Source organism: Ambystoma mexicanum, chromosome 6p (assembly GCF_040938575.1).
Source record: "Ambystoma mexicanum isolate Mex_15411 chromosome 6p, UKY_AmexF1_1, whole genome shotgun sequence".
Classification (NCBI taxonomy): domain Eukaryota; kingdom Metazoa; phylum Chordata; class Amphibia; order Caudata; family Ambystomatidae; genus Ambystoma; species Ambystoma mexicanum.
In genome coordinates, this window is record NC_090935.1 from 1,522,036,899 (window position 1) to 1,522,058,194 (window position 21,296).

Sequence of the window (21,296 nt, forward strand, 5' to 3'; positions counted from 1 at the left end):
TATATATACTAGAGCCAAAAGATAAACAAAAAAATAAATAATTTGCCTTTTTATTTTTCAAAGTTTTGTTTGACATTATTGTCTTTCGACATTTTGTTTTCGATATTTTGACTGACCACCGAAGAAGCCAAAGACATTCAATAGCAATGAAGAAATAGGTTCGAAGAACCGAAAGACAGGATTCAGTAGAATCGAGGCGCGCCGAGATCTCCGAAGTGAACACGTTTGCGGAAAAAACGGAACTGAGGCTACGGGCGTCATGTGTCCTAATTATAACATCCGGTGATGTCAGCTCAACGGAGGCTCTCGAGGACAGCGTATCGACGTCATCGACGCAGGATGCAGACGGCGAAAGATTTTCCGAAGCAGCACAGCTGTGGTGATTACTGTCAGATATGGAATACATCGGAGGACCCAATCCCCTCGAAATAGCCGTTGTGCACATGTACGTCTTTCGGACTGCAGCCATGCACCCTCTATAAGGGTGTGAAATGGTCTCGACCAGTTGCTGCCCCGGCCATTTCACATCATGTGGGGGCTGATCCTGGGTGATGGACAGGTTTAGAGGCCAACCAGATTGGCTGCCCCACTTTACCCTTTCTGTTTAACCCCTTTGTGTGATTGGGAGGCTGGTTTAGGCTAGACCTTGTGTGTCTGGGTATATCTACGGGAGATCATGAGCCTACATTAATTTCTGACCAGAATTCCTTGTAAGACAGGTTGCTAGGTTACCTGCAGGAGGATTCCAATAGTTTGAGCTGTTGATGAATTTTTAAGGACTAGATCCAACCATAATGGCAGGCTCCTGTGTATTAGGCCAATTTCTGGTTCTCATTTTCAGCTGCTTTTTGTCCTTCCTGGACCTGGTATTCAGTACTGGGACCCTCTCTGGACCATTTACAGCCAGCTTCTCATTTCACTGACAAGGTCGTCCCTGCCTTATTGTTGGAAGCAACTGTCGGCTGGAAGGGTATTGCGATCCAAATGCCCTGCCTCGTCTGCTCCTAGAAGCCATTCTGGTTCACTCCTGCTGTAGTCTTACTCGCAGGAAGGTTTCTTGTTGGGCGTATGCCTTCCTTTGTCAGTCTATTAGTCGGAATATGCTTTGTCAGGTTCTCCTGCTTTTCTGGAGCCATTCACAGTTCCTACCAGTTTCTGTCTTGAGGATCCGACTACTAGGAAAGGCACTTTTTTTCTGGCATCTGGGTTGTCATTGTTCCGGGGGTTTCATTCTTTGGCTGTTTGGATCTTGTACATTGCACCTGGAAAATAAGTTTACCAGGGTATATCCTGGAATCATTTTTGGTGGAAACCACCACTGTGCGTACTTCCCACTGTGTCCTAGGGCTTGTGGGTTCTCCTCAATACTTACCTTTAAATGTCCTTGTGGTCCCTGGTTGATGCTTTCTGCAGGCGGCCCTATCCTTGACTTCTAATGAGGCAGGAGCCTGCTGTGCGTCATCTCCTCTCAGGGCTGCAGATTCTCAAACCTGCTTATGGAGAACATCTACAGGTCTTCACTGGTCGTCCCCAGGGTTATTTGGTGACAAATCTACACCTCTGGGGTAGAACTGGGACTTATGTGCCTTTTTTCCATGCACACAGATTTGTCCGACTACCTAGTTGATAACTATGGGAGCAAGTTACCCGCCTGAAACTCATGCTCAGTGATTTTGGAGGCACTTTCCTGCTCCTGTACATTTTTCATGCCACCTACCTGGGTCCAGTGAGGTTTAGGCCAAAGACTAGAATTTTAGAATCAACCAGTATTTTAAAAGTCTTGTATTACCATTTCTGTTCATGGAAATGCCCTATTCCAATGGATATATTGCTAGTTACACCATATATTTCTCTCTGGATGTTTAATGTCCTGGTGCCATCAGTCGAAATGCAGATTACCTTTTTGGTGGTCCCTGGCTATGTGTTTGAATTATTTACTCCCCTCTAGGCACTATCATTGACCGAGATGCACATTTGTATTTCCCCAATAGTATGTCCTGGAGCTGAAGGGTTACAGTGTCTTATAGTAGTTGCAGCACCCTGGATGCCAAAACCCCCCACCGTAGAGATAAACCTGCTTCCGCTAAGACATTACTGAACGTAGAGAATTTGGGCTGCATTGGGACTACTTTAAGGTTAGTGATGAAACCTATCTTTATTCAGTGCTTTTGTCATAAAAGCAACAAAATATTTTAAAAGAAGCACATGTTAAATACCATTTAAGTTCAATACAATCTATTCACATAATTTCATCAATCTACAATCTATTCACATAATTTCATCAATAAAATCAAATAGGATGTATTCTGACATATCTTGACCTTCTTAACCATGCACGAAATAAAATCTTTGTTACAAAAAATACAATATTTAGATCATTGATATTCTTACACAAATCTAATGCAAATTTGATAGTCCTAGCACCTTGGTATTTAAATATGGGGAACAGGTAACAAGATTTGAAGTCTTTGTAACCCTCGAAGAGAAACAAAAAATGTCTGTCTCCTCTGCCGCACCACGAACAGGACAGCTCAGTTGGTTATTAGTCTTCCACCAACATTAAAGATGCTACTTTTAAAGTGTTTGTGCGCAATTGAATATAAAGTGAACATGTATATCATGTGGTTATCACATTTTTATTTATTTATTTGTCATTTGTATGGCACCTATAAAGAAGTGTTTCAAGATAATTCTCACAACCAACCATTTGCATAGAAGTGAAATACAAACTCCAGTGCGCAAGGTTAAACAGTCTGGTTTAATTTGATTAAAGATGGACCGTAGCCATGCCGCCTTTACTTTTTTACTTTGTGGGTAGTCCTATAGTGGTGCCAGATTCAACCTCAATAATTTTGTGCGAACGAACTTGAACCATGGAAGTGATCTTGATCCGTTTGGACGGAGAAAGCTAGTAAGGGCTACTCGATTGTCAGTTAAACCTGGGTTTGCCCATATTTGCACCCAATAGAATAATGGTTTGGTATACAAGATCTCTGCTATTGGCTGTGAATTACACTCCCAGCAAAAGCTAGCTAGTGGTGCTCCTCGATGTTGCATAAGGAGATATCTCTGAAATAATTTTCACATACACTCAGGGCAGGTACCTTCAGATGGCCCCATAGGTCTGTCCCGTAGAGGGCTGCTGACAGTGGTTGGGACATAGAGTTGTAGCGCAGGTGAGATCGCTCCTCTGCCATGGCTATTAAAAAAGTGATGTATTCCCACCCAATATTTGCCTATGGTCGCTTTTGCTTTTACCTGCTGGATAGACGATAAGAGATTCTCAGAGAATCTAATCCCCAGATAATCATACATATTCACCTGTTCCAAGATGCTACCTTCAACCTCGACTTTTAAAGTATGTCTCTTGGATAAATAGTGGCTAAATATCATTAGCTTGGTTTACTCTGTGTTTATTACCAAATGTAAGCTTTTACATTTTCTAACAAATATATCTCAATTGTGACCTAGACCCATCGGGGATGTAGCCATAAATTACTGCATCATCCGCTAATAGTGCTGGGAACCAATTTAGGAGGATTCAGAACAGATTTCACAAGTTCTTCTATTGATTCATCAATATATAAACAGAAAAGCAGGGGGACAAGCACACAACCATGCTGCGCCCCCTCTCAACAGCCAAACGTGAAGTTAGATCACCCCAGCACCCCTCTGAGGCATTATTTTCCAGATGAAGGGATTGTATATACAAGTGATGATTTCCCCCAACACCTTTCCTCTGGAGGACCGCCCACAAAAGTCCACGCAGGACACCATCAAAAGCTGTGCAAAGGTCAACAAAAATTTCATAAACCAGAACATGGCTAAGTAAAATATATTTTGCTAAAATCAGTCCCAATCAGAATCCCTAGTCCACGGTACCAATGCCCTACCGAAACCCAGCTTGTAAATGATTAATAGATTCAATCCCATCTACCCATATCTGTAGGCGAGTGAGTAATACTTTAGCATAAATTCCTGTCACCCTTTTTAAAAATGGGTACCATTTCTATGTTGCACCAGGACATTGGTACCTTACCACATGATAGAGCAAAGTAAAAAACACAAGAACATTTAAGGTTAGTGGTTGTACAGTCCTCACCAGAGAGTTGGCCAAAAAAACACCTTAACACCGTCGCATATTTTGAGATTTAAGTTTCCATGCACCAATCGAATTTTAGATGTGATTATGTTTTTGCAGTGCGACTAGTGTGCCAAGTTACGTTACATCACATATTCAAGACATCTAGTTTTGTCCTGTCCAAACTACTTCTAGTTTTCCTTTGTCTATCATGTTAGCACTTGAGCATTCTGTGGAAGAACAATTCTAATACTGGATTGATGTTGTGTGCATATGCCTAATGTGTGCCGTTCAATGTTTTTGTAGGACAGGGCATTTCAAAACAGTTTTAATTTGCTTTCTACCAATGCTGCTGTTTCACAATGGTATTTGTTCAACTAGTCATGAGCAAGCACTCTGACACCAACTACACTGGCCCGACAGAAGAAATTCCTTTTTACTCTGGAGGAGTCTATGCAGCTTCATGCATATTCCTGCCCTTGCTGAATATTTGCTAAGTATGATCTCCTTACTCTGGATAACATGGTTCTGTGAAATGGTGCCACAAGCTTTGTTAAGACAGTTTTTGCAAAACCCCCTGTTGAGGGCTCTACAACCACCAACTTTAGGGTGGAGCAAAAGGACTCAAGCCAAAAAGAAGGCCAACCCATCTTAGAGGTAGGTAACATGACCGAGCACTCAGGCTGTACTCAGAGAGGATTAAGGCTGACACAAGGTACACTTAGTCCACACACTTACCCTTAGAAAACACACCACACTGTTTTAAAAAATAAACACATTTATGTTACACATATACAGACCTCTTAAAATATGGACTTTAGTTAAGAACACTCCTAGTATAAAATACAGTTTGTTATAAAAACAGTACATGTCATTGAGGACTCTACCCAACCCTATACTCCAACATGGATCCACTATTAAATGATAGGAACAAACCATATAACAGGGAGAGGGGGAAGGAAAGCAGCCAAACTATTTGTTTCTAAATTGTGCCTACACAAGAATAGTTCATTAAGGAGTTTCCAACTCCAGGCCTCAAAGTCCAAATCCATGCCAGGTTTTCAGGATATCCCTCATAAACATTCATTAGATACATTTGCATAAGGATTCTAAATGTATGCACATTTTCCTTCACGAATATTAAAGAGGGATAGCGTGAAAACCTGTCAGGACAAACCTGATGTACAACTCATATCACAGTATAGGCCCGCTACACACACAACAAAGCCAAGAGGTGGTAAAATGCGGGCCAGCCATTTAAACCTAGTTAAAATAGTCATTCCCTAGTGTGAACACAAAAATCACAGTATTTGTACCCCTCTTGGACCTAGTATTATGAATATACAAACGCACACATCACAGTTAATGAAGGTTAGTTAACAATTCCAAAACTCAAAAGGTACAGGACATCAAAAAAAGCTAGAACTGTAGAAACAGCAATGCAATTTACTTCAGGGAAACATTTTTAAAATATTACCCAGACTAGACAGTATAAACTATGCATTTACAGCAACGTGGGAACTTGATTTTAATCAAAAATACATTAAAATTCACTATTAAGTACTAAAATTCTAGTTGTTGTCTTAAAACTTGCTGGACCCAAATTTGGTGCAGGACAAACGTTCAGAAGGAAAGTACCCCCAAAGTTACTTCAGGAGAGTTTTAGATCAGTTTAAATAAATTGAAATAAGTGAGAACGTCAGTGACAATCGACATGTATGGAAACAATGCTGGCAAGACACAGTTCTACCCCACTGGCCTAGATTTGTTGGCAAAAGCACCCCTAAGAGGGCTAAAAGGGACCCTAAAGAAGAGTTCCAAAGGCTAAATTCGAAAACCAAGAGCCCCAGAGTTTGCAGAATATCAGGAAGACCCCAATGTTATCCAAAGGGGAATTGTGACAGGGACTCTTTAGATAAGTTTGGAGCCCTGACCAGGGGGACTACTGAGGATGAGTATTGAAAGTAACCCATTCATTACACATATATCACCTTGCAAACCTGGATCTATCATGCTAGACTAAATGTGTTCGTCTCTTACAATCTCACTCAATAGACCAAATAACCAACTCTATTTTTTTTATTATGAATCCCCAAACAATGTTCATACATGATACACAAATATAACATTTAAAATTCAACTCCATCACACAGTGTAGCCCTTTTAGATTAGGACAACAAAGATGCCATACAGTTCGTAAATTGATCTGCCAATGCGTATCAGACCTATGTGCGTCATTGGGGCAAAAACTGTATGCCAGTATATTTTCGCTGCAAACTGTGCTTCAATGATGACCTGTACTAGTGTGGCTAACAGGACTACACTGAACTACTCTGTTTCTTTACGGAAATTGAGAGTATTTGAACAGGATATCTGTGATTTAGGAAGAAGCTTGGAAAGTATGAATGTGGTGACCTCCAATGATTCAATGGCTGCCAAAAATTAAATACATTGATTTTGATGAAGATGAGTTTTCACTCAGTTTCTAACATTCCTCTAAAACAACATAATCTGTACCCAATTGCTTGTCCATTGCTGGAATAAATGCCATGGCACCAAAAAGCAACCTGAACCAGAGGACCACCTGTGTAAACTCTGCTAGCAGCATCAGCTTCGTGGCATGGCCCAGCTGACTTGAGTTTGACAAGTCACATGTCCTTTACAATGAACTTCTGCCTCGGAAAGCAGGTAAGAGTAGGCGAGACTGACAAACCAATGCTAGCACAGGTAGATTTAGCACCCTCCCACAACACCATCATCTAAGATGGTTTAACAAGATTTAAACTACACCTCTGAAAAACACTGGTGTTGCTCCACAGGGAAAACCTACGAGATATCCCAGGAAACGGGGTGGGGGAGAGGATTCCTAGTCATTTCATCGAAATGTCACCATCGAAAATAAACATTGTTTACCAAAGCATCGACAGGCTATCTTTTACATGTAAAAGTGCCTTTCCATAGACACCAGTCCATTGAAAATATAAATGGACTGGTTTAATCGAAACGCACTTTTACATGTAAAAGTTATCATTTCAATGCATTTTTTGTAACGTTAAAACGTTACATAGAGCTGTCCAGTGCTGAATTTACGGCACTGGCGAGCTCCTTATAACGTTTTAATGTTTTTTTTGTATATTTGGGGGAGTTGGGGGGGCAGGGAAGGGGGTTCACCTCAACAACTCCCAACACTTAGCCCAAAAAAAAAAAAAAAAATGAAAGTGGGCATCTAAAAGCAGTGCCTGGCAAATGCCCAATATTTATACACAGGCAAAAATTACTGCCTTTGCCAATGTTTGTTTTTAACAGGACTTCAGTGAAGGACACACATAGTGCTTATAAATGGAGTGGCTGAAGGCAGACCAGTTTAAGACATTTTTATTACACAAGGAGTCCGTTAACAACTCCAATTAAGTCATTAACTCCCAGAAGAATGATTTGAAAAAACACTAGCAGGCACTTCAAGTGCAAAGTTTGATGGTAAAGATTGACTAATGAGAGCTCACAGAGTTCCCATGAGGAGGTGTTTTGGGCGGGGAAGGGCAGGAACTAGGTGGGAATGGCCAAAGGGATTACCATGGACATTGGCAGTCAATGGGTGGGCCAATAACCAAACACCACCTACAAGCTTTGTGTCCCTCATATGCCATTTCTCCTCATCTGTACTCTGATGCCATGATATGATATATGATATGGCATTTATAACACGCCTATACACCAGTGTTTCAAGTCATTCAGATCGCGCAAGTGTATGGGAAGGGGGAAAGTGCAGGAGGGGGGGGGGGACAGTTCAGTACATGGGATAAATAGAATAAATAAAAATAAGTAAAAGTACGGCCAGCTGGTGGCAAGAGCAAGGTGCAGACATCAGGTGTCAAGTGCTGGTAGTGGGACAGTAGGGATACAGAAAAGAGTTGGCAAGGATTGCCAGGAAGGCAGTGCAGGTGTGTGACTGGCGGGGGAGGGGACCTAGGCCCGAGATAAGAGGGTGGCCAGGTAGCCAGTGCAGTTTCAGCCGGGAAAATCAGCAGGGGAGAGGAGGAGAAAAAGCAGAAGCAAAGAAAGGTTTTGATGTGCTTCTGGAACCGGAGATGATTCTCCTCCAGTTTCAGGGAGGCTGTTCCAGAGGGAGGCCCCAGGCGAAGAAAGATCTACCACCAACTCGTTGCTTGACGAAGCGACTGACCCTGAGAGAGTTGGAGGCGGATGAGCGGAGAGCTCGAGAAGGAAGATATTGAGGAAGAGAGTTGAAGGTATTGAGGCCCCAGGCCCCAGAAGGCCTTGTGGACAATGCACAGGGTTTTTAACATAATCGTCGCAGCCACTGGGAGCCAGTGCAGGGATTTCAGTCCTGGAGAGATATGATCCCTGGGCTTGAGGCCAAAGACAAGTCTTGCAGTCCCTGTTCTGGATGAGTTGCAGAGGGCGGACAGTAGAAGCAGGCAGATTTAGAAAGAGGCTGTTGCAATAGTCTAGCCTAGAGAGAACCAGCGCTCCGAGAGTGAGCTTCTGGGGGAAAGAGGAAAGGAAGAATACCTCTGAGGAGGTGCAGCTGGTAGTGTGACTTCTTAGAGACGTCAGATGTGAGAAGAGAAGGAGAGCGTGGAGTGAAAGATGACCGCAAGGTTTTTAGCCTCACAGATGGGAGCAGGAAGAGGGTCAAGAGAGTCTGGCCAGATAGTGACCGGAAAGGAGGGAGCGGGTGTTCCAATGAGGAGAATCTCTGTTTACTGGCATTAAGGCAGAGATCATTGGCGGCACACCACTCCTAGATTGCAGACAGTCGGAGATGAGAGACAGAGAAGAGGTGGCTAAAGGTAGCCTGAAAATGAGCCGAGTGTCGCCCGCATAGCACTGGAAGTTGGGACACAGCACGGCAATGCGGTGGGCAAGGAGTGCCAGGTATTGGGTTGAATACTTTTCGTCTTATAGGTGGCACTAATAGCCCAAACTAAAAATGGGAAGAGATGGACATGGCCGAGAGGGTTTTGCAGAAAAAACAGGAGGACCATGTGGGAGCTGGCCAGAAAAACTGCAGCATAGATGGTGAAGAACCACTTTGAACGGACTTTGATAGAAGGATCAATGCTAAAAAACCTGATTAACTTTAACAAATGAGCCAGGAACAGAACCACAAGTCTGTGCAGGGTGCAGAAGCACAGTCCACACTGTGTGGTTCAGGACACATGGGGGATCCACAGTTATGCTTATAAACTAGCAGAATAAAATGCTGACCTAACAAACCAGGACGCATGTGTGGGAGGCAGAGGTGACTTTGCGCAGCATCACATAAAGTAGTAGGGCTTCATTTTCATAAACTGTGCGGAGCACTTTCCGATCCAGCATCTTGCGACCTGGATATCCAAGGAGCATGGGGAGAAAGGGAACGTGTGGTAGGTGCAACATTATGAGAACGCAATTTTGACAGCAAAATGACAAAAAGCAAACTGTATGAGAATCAAACAAAATGGTTAGTTCAGTGTGATATAAAAATGTATACATTTGCAGCTAAGGCATAGAAAACCATTTACTTTTCCTTACCTGCAATAGGATCCATTGCTTCTCTATTGCTTGGAGAATACGAACTCTGCGAGGACGAAAGTCCACCAGTGGAGCTGCTTGTAAAGTGCATATTAGATCTTCGGGCTCGGGGACCACCTAAACCCCTGCCAGGATGAAACATTCTCCGTACATGTCGAACACCACTGGATTCATCGTTATTCTGAAGTTAAGGAATTTATCAACGTGCATGAGATCCAATAAAACTACATTCAAAGAACAGAAGTTGAAAACAATTTATTGTTACAGGTTTCTGTTTATTTTTTACTTAAAAAACATATTGCCTTTGTGAGCTACTACATGCTGAGAAATGAAGTAGCGATGTAACTTGCCCCAAGAAAACACTAATCTTCTAAATTAAGATGAACGCCTTAACGCCAAAAACCTGACCAGTACTATAGAACAAATCTCCCAGGCTGATTCAGCACTCTAAATATTTACTTTTCGGGGATCCTGATGTATTGACTGTAGTTAGTGGTAGCCTTTGATCCCTTTGGCCAGACTTCTGGAATGGCCTATGGTGCCAGGACAAAGTAAGAACAATCGTTGTCTGGCATGGTAATATTAAAAAGCATTGGAAGTCACATGCTACAGTGTATTCTTCACTCACTCAAGTGCCAGGCAGTGCCCGAAATCCATTTTTCTCCATCTATAAGCAGCAAAGCTTGTTGAAGAGCAAGATCTGGGAGTAAAACTACTAAGTATTACAAGTAAACGGGTCACTATGATGAATAACTTATTTGCATTTTCAGTCCCTATTGAGCCCTATTGAGCCAGGCTAATTGGAAAGTTTAAATGAGTGAACTTTTGCACAGGGGGGTGGATGGGAGTAGACAAGAGAAAGGCAGCCTTCTAATCATTTGATAAGCCAGCTCCTGTTTCCTGAGCTAAAATCAATGCTCAATACAGTACCTAATGAGAAAAAGTGGATTGAGGAAAATCATGCGCACTTAATTGGACCTCTCGGGGGTTTTCACTACAGTGGAGCATTAAATCCTGTACAATAGACTATATAAACAAGAGCTTTGGGGTACAATTCTGGAATGCATTTATTAATTCCCAACTAACCGAACCCAACAAGTACAACTAGGTCCCTTCTACTCACAATCTCAACAGATCAACTGTGGTGTTCCTAAAGGATCAATATGCCCTATTCTTTTCAATGTGTCCTTTCAACCCCTGACAGATGCTAAATACCCTAGAGATTACCTTTCTTAATTATACTGACACAGCCAGCAAAGATATTAATACATCATAAGATTTAGAGAATACTCTAAACATTGGATGGGTGGCAAATTTCTAAAGATGAATCCGAATAAGACAGATATTAATAAAGGAAAAACCTAACATCTTGTCTTCTTTAAGCTGGCTGTACAGTTTGGAACATTCCAGATCCAAAGCAAGAGGTGAAAAACCTGGGAATCGCTTTTGACAACATATTTTAGAGAGGCAAATCTCAAAGATGTTCTCCACCTTCTTCACGATAAGAAAACAGACATTGCCCTATTTAACATTTTCCCATCAGACCATGTTGATGAATGCCTTGGTCTCCTTGTGGCTGGATTTTGGTAAAAGCATCTATCTGGGCCTTCCAAAAGCTTCTATACAGCAACTACAACATGCTCAGAAAGTGATGGCACAAATTATTCTGAAAAAGAAAAAATGCAATAATCTCTGCACTGCATTACGCACATTAAACTGACTGCCAATACATCATTGTATTGAATTTAAAACTTTGTATCATGCTTAAGAGCCTTCACCAGCTTTCCCTAGGCCTTCTTTCCAGTAAACTGAAATGACATGCTCCTTCAGATCTAGCTTTGACAAATATGTAGTTATTCCTAAATGTCATAGAGCTAGTTGGAAGTTGTACCTTCACAGTACAGTCGGCAAAACTATTGAATGCCATACCCAGCCTGCTCTGGATGGGGTCAGATCTATTAACTTTTCAGAAAACCTTGAATGCATGTCTTCAATCTACCTTAAGTCACCTTTTCTGCTCACTTTATATGGAATCTACAGAGAAAGCGCTAAGATACTCTTCAAAATTATAGTGCGCTTTATAAAACCACACACCAAATAAAATCTGCAGCTTGTAGTGGGTATAGCGTCCCCCCAGTTCTATTATGGTAACTTGAACTACCTTTTACCGCTATACTGTGCTCTCAGATCACTCTGAAGATACCACATCCACTTTCCACAGTTTCCATGTGCAACTCTTTCAGCTAATTGGGTAAAGCCGGTTCTGCTGAATTAAGTCAATCAGCCATGGGGCACCTATGACCCGGCCAGGCTGGATTGTGTCCAAACTGAATCTACTAGTGCCTTTCTACCCACGGGTTTACAGATCTGTTTATTTCAGATTGTTCTGGTTCATCTTCCTGCTTACTTTGGCCTGTATATACTCCCACCTCACTGTTTCAGACATGACATTCCCCATAAAAAAAACCTGTTGTAGGCCCTTGGAGACCTCACGCCTAAACCTTCCCCGAGCACACCATGACCACAGGCATCAGGTTTACTTCCTTCAGTGCTCCCCATTTGCAAACTGGCTGAGGGTGACTGCCTCCTAAGGGTATTCATGCGCACCTGGTGCGGGGCAAGGCGGCCGCGGTTACTTTTCAGAAATATGTCCCCTGGGAGTCCATCACTAGGGCAGCTACCTGGGCCTCCCCATCTGCTTTTTGTAAGCATTATTGTCTTGACATGAGCTCAAGAGCCGATACTCAGTTTGGTCAGTCTGTGCTGAAGAACCAGTTTCAGTAAGGGGTATTTCCATCCACCCGTAGTTCCTGTAAGGAGTGCTTGGGAATCTCCCATAAGTATGGAGGAAAGGGGACGGGACGTAGGAGTATAACAAGGTTACTCACCGTAGTGACCACCTTACTCCTAGTCCATAGTCCCCTTTCCTCCATACGCCGGCCCGCCCGCCGTCCCCTCTAATAAGGTTCCTCTGTTATTGCTAATAGGTCTTAGACCTGGCGATAGAAAAGGACTGATGGGCGATGTGTGGGGCGGAGCCAAGGTGGGCGGGGTTACGGCCGCGTGCCGGGCCCCGCGCAAGAAAGAGAGGAAGGACACATTTTTGCAACATTTTTTGATGCTTTTTACAAAGTGCTCCGGTTCCGTCCCAGAGGACCGAGAGATGTCCCATAAGTATGGAGGAAAGGGGACGGGACGTAGGAGTAAAGGCTGATTAGCTTGTTTATTTATTTATTTATTGTTAGCTTGTTAGGCGCTTAAAGTAAATACAGTTTCAAAGGGAGGGGGCAGGGGATGAGAAACAAATACATAACAAATAAATATGGTGTGGGGGGGGCAAACCATATATGCCTTGTGAGTGTTCAGAACATGCAAGTGCAGAAGGGAGGGGGAATGGGATAGATGTTGGGGTGCTCATGAGCAACAGGTGAAGTGCAATGTAAACTAAGTGCGAGCCTCCAGGGTGGTGGGTGAGCTGAGGCAAGTGCTGAGGATAGACAGAACCTGGGGGCAATTCAGTGTGGGAGGTCAGGCCCCCAAGGATGCATAAGGGCCCTGAACACCAAACAAGCAACTGTAAGATTAGCAGAGGAGAGAGGGAAGGAGGGAAGAAAGTCCTGCTCAAGAGGGAGGGGGAGGCTGTTCCAAAAAAAAAAAAAAAAAAAAGAGCCAGCTGAGAGGAAAGCAATCTACCTCCTGCCCTCCGTTTAGCTTTACACACAAAGAGTTGGTGCCAGAGGAGTGCAGAGGTCTGGAGGGGGAATATTTAGTGAGAGAGAGTTGCAGATAGAGTGGTCTCCAGACCTAGATTGTCTTGTGGATGATACATAGGGATTTGAATTTAATCCGTGAAGCAACCAGGAGTCAATGAAGACTTTAGGGCAGGAGAGATGCAGTCCCTGGGCTTGAGGCCAAGGATAAGTCATGCTGCCCTATTCATAATTAGCTGGAGAGGTCGTAGAGTGGAAGAACGTAGTTTCAGGAGGAGGCTATTGCAATAGTCAAGCCTAGAGAGAACCAGGCCTCAGGTTGCGTTGAGCTTCTGAGGGAGGTAAGAAAAGGTAGAATTCCTTTGAGAAGGAAGAGCTGAAAGTGGGACTTCTTGGCACTGTCCTGAGTGTGAGGGAAGCGAGAGAGGAGTCTAAGAGGACTCCAAGGTTTCTGGCTTCAGAGGGAGCAGGGGGAGAGCCCATGGAAGAAGGCCAGAGTGAAGGGAAGAAGTCGGAAGCAAGGGTCCCAATTGGAAGGATCTCCGGTTTTACTAGCATTGAGGCAGAGATCATTGGACTGCACCAGGCCTGGATGGCAGAAAGGCAATCAGGGATGATGGAAGGTGCAAGAGGTTCAGCAGGATGATTGAAGAGTTGTGTGTCGTCAGCATAACACTGGAAGTTGGGGGAGAAGGAGGAGATGAGCAGTGCCAGCTGAGTAAGTAAATGTTAAAGAGCTAAGGCGAGAAAATGGAGCCATGTGGAACACCAAAGGTGGAGAATGAAATAGGAGAGGAGAAGTTGCCCAGGAGGACTTGGGAGGAATGGTCAGATAGGAAGGTCAGCCAGTCCAGTGCCCGCTGCGAGATAGCAAGCGTGTCGTGGAGCCTTTGAATGAGGCTGGAGTGGTTGACTGTCAAATGCAGAGGCGATCAAGAAGGATGAGGACAGCAGGGGAGTTGGAATCCAGGGATGCAAAGAGTTCTTCGCGGGTACTCGGTAGAGCAGTTTCTGTGCCTCTGGATGCTCAGAATCAAGATTGATGGTCGTGGAGACAACCAACAAGTTCAGTGTGAGAGTTGAGCTGGGACAGAAGCAACTTCTCCAGCAGTTTCACAAGGAAGAGGGTGATGGAGATAGGGTGGTAGATGGCTGGATAGGAAGGGTCTGCTGACTTTATTTGAGGAAGGGGCGCACAAAGGAGTTCTTGAGGGAGAAGGGGAAAGAACCAGTAGCAAAGGAGTGGTTACAGAGATCAGCAAGTGCAGGGGCAAGAGAGCCAATGTTGTCCTTGATGATTCTGAATGAGCAAGGGGAAACCGATTTGGAAGAGACCTTCTAGGAGCGGAAAACTCTGGTGACGTCTTCCGGTGAGACAAGGGGGGAGTGTCCAAGCAAGGAAGGTGGGCGAGGGATGGGTTGGGGGAGTGAGCGACAAGGCTGTTCAGGATGTCCTGAGTTTTGGTGGTAAAGTGAGTGGCAAGTGCATTACAGAGGGGAGTGGAATACTGTGGAAGGGTTGGCTAGTTCCCTGCAGATTTTGAAAAGTTCAGCCGTGTTGTTGGATGCACCAGATACCCGTGCTTGAATGTGGGCCCTTTTCTTGGCACGGATAGAGTGTTTTGCCTTTGGAGCAGGCGTCGGGCCAATTTGTCAGAGAGTGAGCCTGGGGTTTGCCACTTCCGTTACACCCCTGAAACAAACGTGCACAGCTGTGGAAGTTCAGAGTTGTACCAGGTGTTGCGCTTGAGGCGGGTTTCAAGCGGAACCTCATGACTGGGGAAAAAAATGTCAAGGGTGCTGGTGATTGACAGATGGTAGTTGCTGAGGGCAGTGTCAGTGGTAGAGTGAGTTGGGAGGGCAAGGGGGGGTAAAGGTGGAAGAGAAGGCAGCAGCCAACACCAGTTTCATCGATCGGGTGTTCATGAATGAGGTTGGCAGGGCTTTTGGAGGAGTGTTCACAGGGCCATTGAGACCCAGGTGGGAGGAGAGAAGAGAGTAGTCAGACCAAGAGAGAGGGGTGACCAGGGTAGATGAGAGAGGGAGGTCGGAATGGATGAGGGCATCCAGGGTGTGTCCAGCGAGTGGGCTGGACCAAAAGGGAGAATGGAGGAGGATAGAGAAGTGCAGAGGTCAATGAATAGTGGATGCTGTGCCAGGGGAGTCCAATTGAATGTTAAAGTCTCACAGGAGGAGCAGGTTGGAGGAAGTTGAAAGTAAGCATAAATAGAAATCAGCCCATTCGGACAGGGAGGTGTCGCCTGGAGGCCGGTAAATGGTAGAAATGGTCAGGGTGGAGGAGGGGGAGATAATCAACTTGCATACCAGGCTCTCGAAGAAAGAGTAGAGTTGAGTGGATAAGATGGAAGAATGAACCCACTCAGGGAAGATTAAGGCAACCCACTGCAACAGCACAGTGAGGTTGGGGCTTGGAAATTATCTTAAAGCCATCCAGTAGGTGGGAGTCAAAAGCAGTAACTGCGCTGGGATTGAAACATGTCTCAGTAAGAGCGAGAATGTCAAGGTCTGTGTCTTCAAGAAGGAGGCAGATGGCAGCAGAGAATTTGTTGACTGAGCGGGTGTTAAGATCCGCCAGGTGGAGACAGTCGCTGCCTTTGAAGGTTTTCTGAGGTGGGGTACAATGGGCGTGGTACTTCAGTGGGGGGGGGGGGGTGGTACAGGGTGAAGTAGGGGTAGAGACAGGAGAAGGAAGAACATTAATGAGGGATGGCAGAATCCAGTCAAAGAGAAGGAGTTTGGCCTGAGGACCCTTACCCAGGTAGTGCCAGTGTGGTAGACTTAAACGATGCAGCGTGATGAGAAGAAGCCCACCAAGAGGACTTCCCACTTGGTGCCACCATTAATGGGAGAGATTAGAGACAACATGTGAAGTCCATGGGTCTGGAGAGGGGACAGAGGAGGATATCAGTGAAGATCTCTCTGGAGGATGCACAGACATAGGTGTCTGTGATGGGAAGAACAGGATTTGCACCCAGGATGTCTTATGTGCTTCTATCGTCCAAATTTTATGAGAGAGGGAGGATAGCAGTTAGATTGGAGAGATGTTAAGTGTCATCTCAATGGCAGAGGATACATGAGAGAAGGAACAACAACACATTGGGGTGGGGGGATGCAATGCACAACAGCAGCAGCCAGGAGCTTCTTTTGGATCCCCACCAACTAATGCCGAAGAAACATACCTACATGGCGACAAATCTGTGCTTGGGACAATCTATAAATAAGCATTAGGACACATCTATATGACATATAAAGCATAAGGGGACATAAATAATGGGCAGAATGTTAAGTTTGCATCTTATGTGAAAGTTAGATTTGCTGAACGCTATGTACTAGCTCCTGTTTCCCCAGCAGTAGTTCCTACTCACTGGCTAATGCTGGATACCCAGGAGCTGCTTTTAGTTCCGGCTCATCCAATCCTAATTTTGATCCCTGATCCCTTGTAAGGTTTGGTGCTGATGGTGCTATAAAAGCCATTCATTTGGTCTTGGTGGTTTCAGTATTTCTACTTTTTCATGAAAATAATGCTGGGCAGCTAACATTTCAGTTAAGTTCTTGCCTTGCCAACCCAGGAGTGCTCTTCACTACATTCTCCTATTTTGGGCAGCAGCCTCATAACAAATACAGACTTTTCAGCTGTTTGTTTGGTTTCAGATACATTGGGGACCCCTGAATATTGATCAAAACCTTGTTTAAGCCTTTCTAAGTAGTCGACTGGATTCTCATCTTTACTGTCTGCTGGAATTCATTTTGACACAATCCATCTTCTTAGGGCAGGCTTCTAAAATAGTGTGGAAAAGTCCACTTGTAAACTCCTTCAATTTCTCCTGTGCAGGTGAGGGGGGAGGGGGGGAGGGGTTGCGCAACGTGAGGTGTGGTCACACACTAGCGGCTCATTCACGACACAGGCTCCCAATACTAAAAAAGCCTGGAAACAACATTCTAATACAAAAAGGTATTGTGTGTTCTTCAACAGCATTTCTTTTGCCCTCGAATAGTTGGCGAGCTAATCCTGAGGGTGGTACACTCAACGGTTCACTAGGAATTTTAGCTCGTACCAGAGGGATGTGGGGGAGGAAGGAGGTATACCAGGAGGTGTGGGGGGTCAACAGAGAGGGGCGGAGGACTGGGGCATGGGGTCTGCGCACTTTCATGATGGCGAGTGGAACAGGCAGGATGCAGGGAACGAGCAGTCGGTGCAGTGCTTTCAGACGTTATAATTGCCAGTCTTCAAATGTCTAACACTTAATGTACGGGGGCTGAACTCCCCTGTTAAAATCAAAAGGAAGGTGGTAGACATGTTTCTCTTACATGCACAGCCAGACATAGTGCCTTGCAAGAAACTTGCATACGAAAGCTGGACATGCACAAATTTAGGCTGACACACTATCCCAAAATATTCCAGGCGAGTGCCCAGGGGAAGGGTTCTTATCGCACTGCGGGTGCGCTTGTCGGTCAGGGTCCTGGACACGTCGTAATCCCCCTCTGCCCCCTCACAAGCGGGGCAGAGTTTGCCTCGTAAAAGTTCTGAGCAAAAGTCACACTTGAAACGTATAGGTTTCAAGAAAGGTGACGAGGGCAAAGACGTGATCTCGTTGCGTGCCCCATAATCCTTCTGCCAGAAGATCTGTCATAATCTCCTGCGATGTTCTCAGTTTCAACTCAAAACTCCCCCGCTGTTTCTCTATCTTTTATTGTTCCACCACCTAGGAGGGGGAGCTCTTCTAATCATCCAGATCCAACAACCCTGCCCCGTGCCACCTCTATAAGTTTGGAAAATGCATTACAAGCGATGAATACGGCAATCTTTTCTTTGGCAAAATTATATGAGTGCTTAGACTTACAATTAGTAAACCAATCTGATATATTAACTCAATTGCTGGAACGGCAAAAGGGGCAGGCCTGGTGACAGAATGATTGAGGGTCCAATTGAAGTAGTGTGCAATGTTAGTAGTGTGACTATTAACACTAATAATGGAAACAAGGTTGTGTTCATGGGGGTCGAGGTTGAACCCAAATCCATTCCCAACATGAAGGGCAGGGGAAAATTGATGGAAAACGGCAAAAAGTTAAACGAAACAAAGGCGGCAAACTCTAGATGTTTGGGGCTGCAGATACCCTTTTCCTTTGAAGAAGGGACCTCAAAACAGGGGGTGAACACAGCAGAAAGTATACCCCTGGGTGTTGAGCTGAAGGCTTGTACTTATGACATGTTCACTAAACTGAAAGCGCAACCTGGTCGCAATATAACTCTTAAAAAAAAAAAAAAAAAAGAAGAGCAAAAATATGAAAAACCTAGCTTCTAACGAACGAGTAAATGCACACCAATTTGTGAAGAAAATTACTTTGCCAAAAATGTAATCTCAAGTAGCAAGTAATGCTGTGATTAATAAAAATAACAAAATGGCTGAGAAAAAAAGTGAACAGAAAATTAATTTGAGTCAAATGAGTGGGGAGATAATGAACAAGCCTTGCTTAGAATACCCACCTTTAGACAACCTTATGAGAATAGTGGAACTTGAGAAGCAGTTTGTTACTTCTAATACATCACCGATCTTATCTTCCACATCAATAAATCCTTTTTCAGCAAGGGATACAGTGTGTTCAGGGTCTGAAACTAAAGAAACTAAAGAAACAGACAAACAGTATTATGGTGCACAAAAAAACACCATTGATGGAAACGTCTCGAGAGGGTTTGTTGTAAGCCCAGGCGATCATGAAAGATATAAAAACCACTTTAGAGCAAAGGAGAGAGGAAATAGCCAGATCTCTGGGTGTCATGAGGACTGGCTTGTCCTCTCATTTGTCTGTTGGCAGAAACGGAAAGTTTGAAACACAAGGCAATGGTTCGAAAAAAAACCTGGCAACAAAATAACAAAGGCAATGGAGGGGGAATCCAGGGACCTATGGATAAGCCTTCTCAAACACAGATAAAGTCTGATTTAAAGAAAGAACCTACTCATTATCTAATCATGCATTGCAGAGGTAGCCCCTTTGCCGAGTACGATCTGAATGGAACCAGCGTACTAAATTTCATGAGCGAAATTCCAAAATTGGAAGATCTGTGTTCTAGTGACATAGATCAGCTAGAGTTCATAGGTAATTCCTCTATTGTGAAGCTTTGGATGACCTCTGGGGTCATAATGAATTTAATTTGGCAGGCTCAGGAAGAACCTTACACAATGGGCTTTTGCATAGGTAAACAAACCTATGTAAATCAAGATAAAAAGCAAAACATGAGTCAGGTTTGGAAGAATACTCAAACGTACAAACAAGTGAACCTGCAATAAAATGATCAGTGTCAAAGAAGTGGTATAACTCAGTTTCAAAACATTAAGCTCATTTGTTTTCAAGATGTCATGAGACAAACGACAATCCGTCAAGCCAGCTACTTGTAACAATTAGAGGAAGAAAAAACAACTTTGTGCTCACTAGCATCATGGAATACGAGAGGCTACAAGCACCAACTTTTACCAACATTAATCCGCTAAATGGTGTGCAGTCATAATGTCGACTGCAAAAAGTCGAATTACAAAAATGTCGACAACAAATGGTTGAAATATTTTTTTTCGAATATGTCATTTTTTATTTGTACATTTTTTTTGTTGGCTTTCGTGCGTTAAAAAAAGGATTTAAAAGGGGAGGGGAGTTGGGGGGAACCCCCCCCATTTCGAACAGAAAATAAAAAAAGGACATTAAAAAAAAACATTTAGACCATTTGTTTTCAACATTTTGACTTTCGACTTTTTCACATTCGACATTATCACTATAAACCCCGCTAAAGGAGTATGACATTCTGGCCTTGCAGGAAGTTTGGTTGTTGACACCACTGGTTTGGGAGGGTCATCATATCTCCCTCATACTGCCAAAATTGCCAGTAAGGGGTTGACCCATGGCAGGTTTAATGGTGGTTGTTAGAGTGGCAGCTAATTTTCAAATTAGTCCTTGGTCATCACGAAACATGTTCATCCAGTTGGTCAAGATCAGAACTCCGGGAGGGGCGTTTGCATTAATAAACACATATTGGAACCATGTAGGAATTCTGGACAACACTTTTCTAGAAGATTTTGAATCCACTTCGCAAATTATAAATGGTGACTCAGAAGTACAATATGTAGTGGTGGCAGGTGACCTAAACATTAAATGTCTTGCAACGCCAGTGGGTCAGCTCCCACATGCAACGCTTCGATGGGTTGCCCTCATGAAAGAAAGGCAACTATTGATGGTGACTGGGGCCATTAATGTATCCCACCGAAATGTACCTGACGGAGAGGCAAGCAAATAGCGTAGTTCGATTACATATATGCGAGCACAAATCTTTTTGCGAAAGTAGAGGCCTTTCAGGGGCTGCCACCAACATGCAGTTATCATAACCTGCTGGAATTGACATGGACTGGCGGTGAAAAAGAGAATATACACATCCAACGTTACGAACTTAAAAACCTCCAATGCATTGAATCGATTCAGATGGTCTTCTCTGGTGCTGGAGGACTTAGAAACTCATCTAAATGACTCTGCGAAGGTTATAAACCAGGAGTGATTAGCTTCGAGTAATCTGCATATCACGCTATTAAAAAAATACAAGCTAAAAAAAGACACTGGAAAATATCAAACATCATGCACTTGCACACTTACTAAAAAAAAGGGAACAATATAGAGCAGATAGACGATATGAACTGAGACAGAACAATCCCCTAATACAGCAAAGCCTGAGACGGCTGAAAAACAAATATAAAAATTGGGTCAGGGCAAGGAGGGCCAAACTTATCAACAGGATTCAGAAAATATGTTGGGTGCTCGTGCCTCAAAATGTTTTGCAGTTATTTGAGGCCTGTTAAATCAGGCCCAAGGTATGAATCAATTGGGAGTGCAAATTAATGCAGTCCCAGAAGAGGCATGGGTTAAATATTATGATCTCTATATGCCAAGATGATTCTATCCTCTTTAAA

The 21,296-nt window shown here is 43.8% G+C and overlaps 1 protein-coding gene across 1 annotated transcript in view; it reads right to left on the reverse strand.

Moving 5' to 3' along the window:
- Nucleotides 1-21,296, reverse strand: part of KCMF1 (potassium channel modulatory factor 1) — a 527,710-nt gene that overhangs the window by 238,525 nt on the left and 267,889 nt on the right. The window contains exon 5 of the mRNA XM_069626384.1: nt 9,620-9,794. Within this exon, the coding sequence (XP_069482485.1) occupies nt 9,620-9,794 (175 nt within the window). The remainder of the gene's footprint in view (nt 1-9,619; nt 9,795-21,296) is intronic.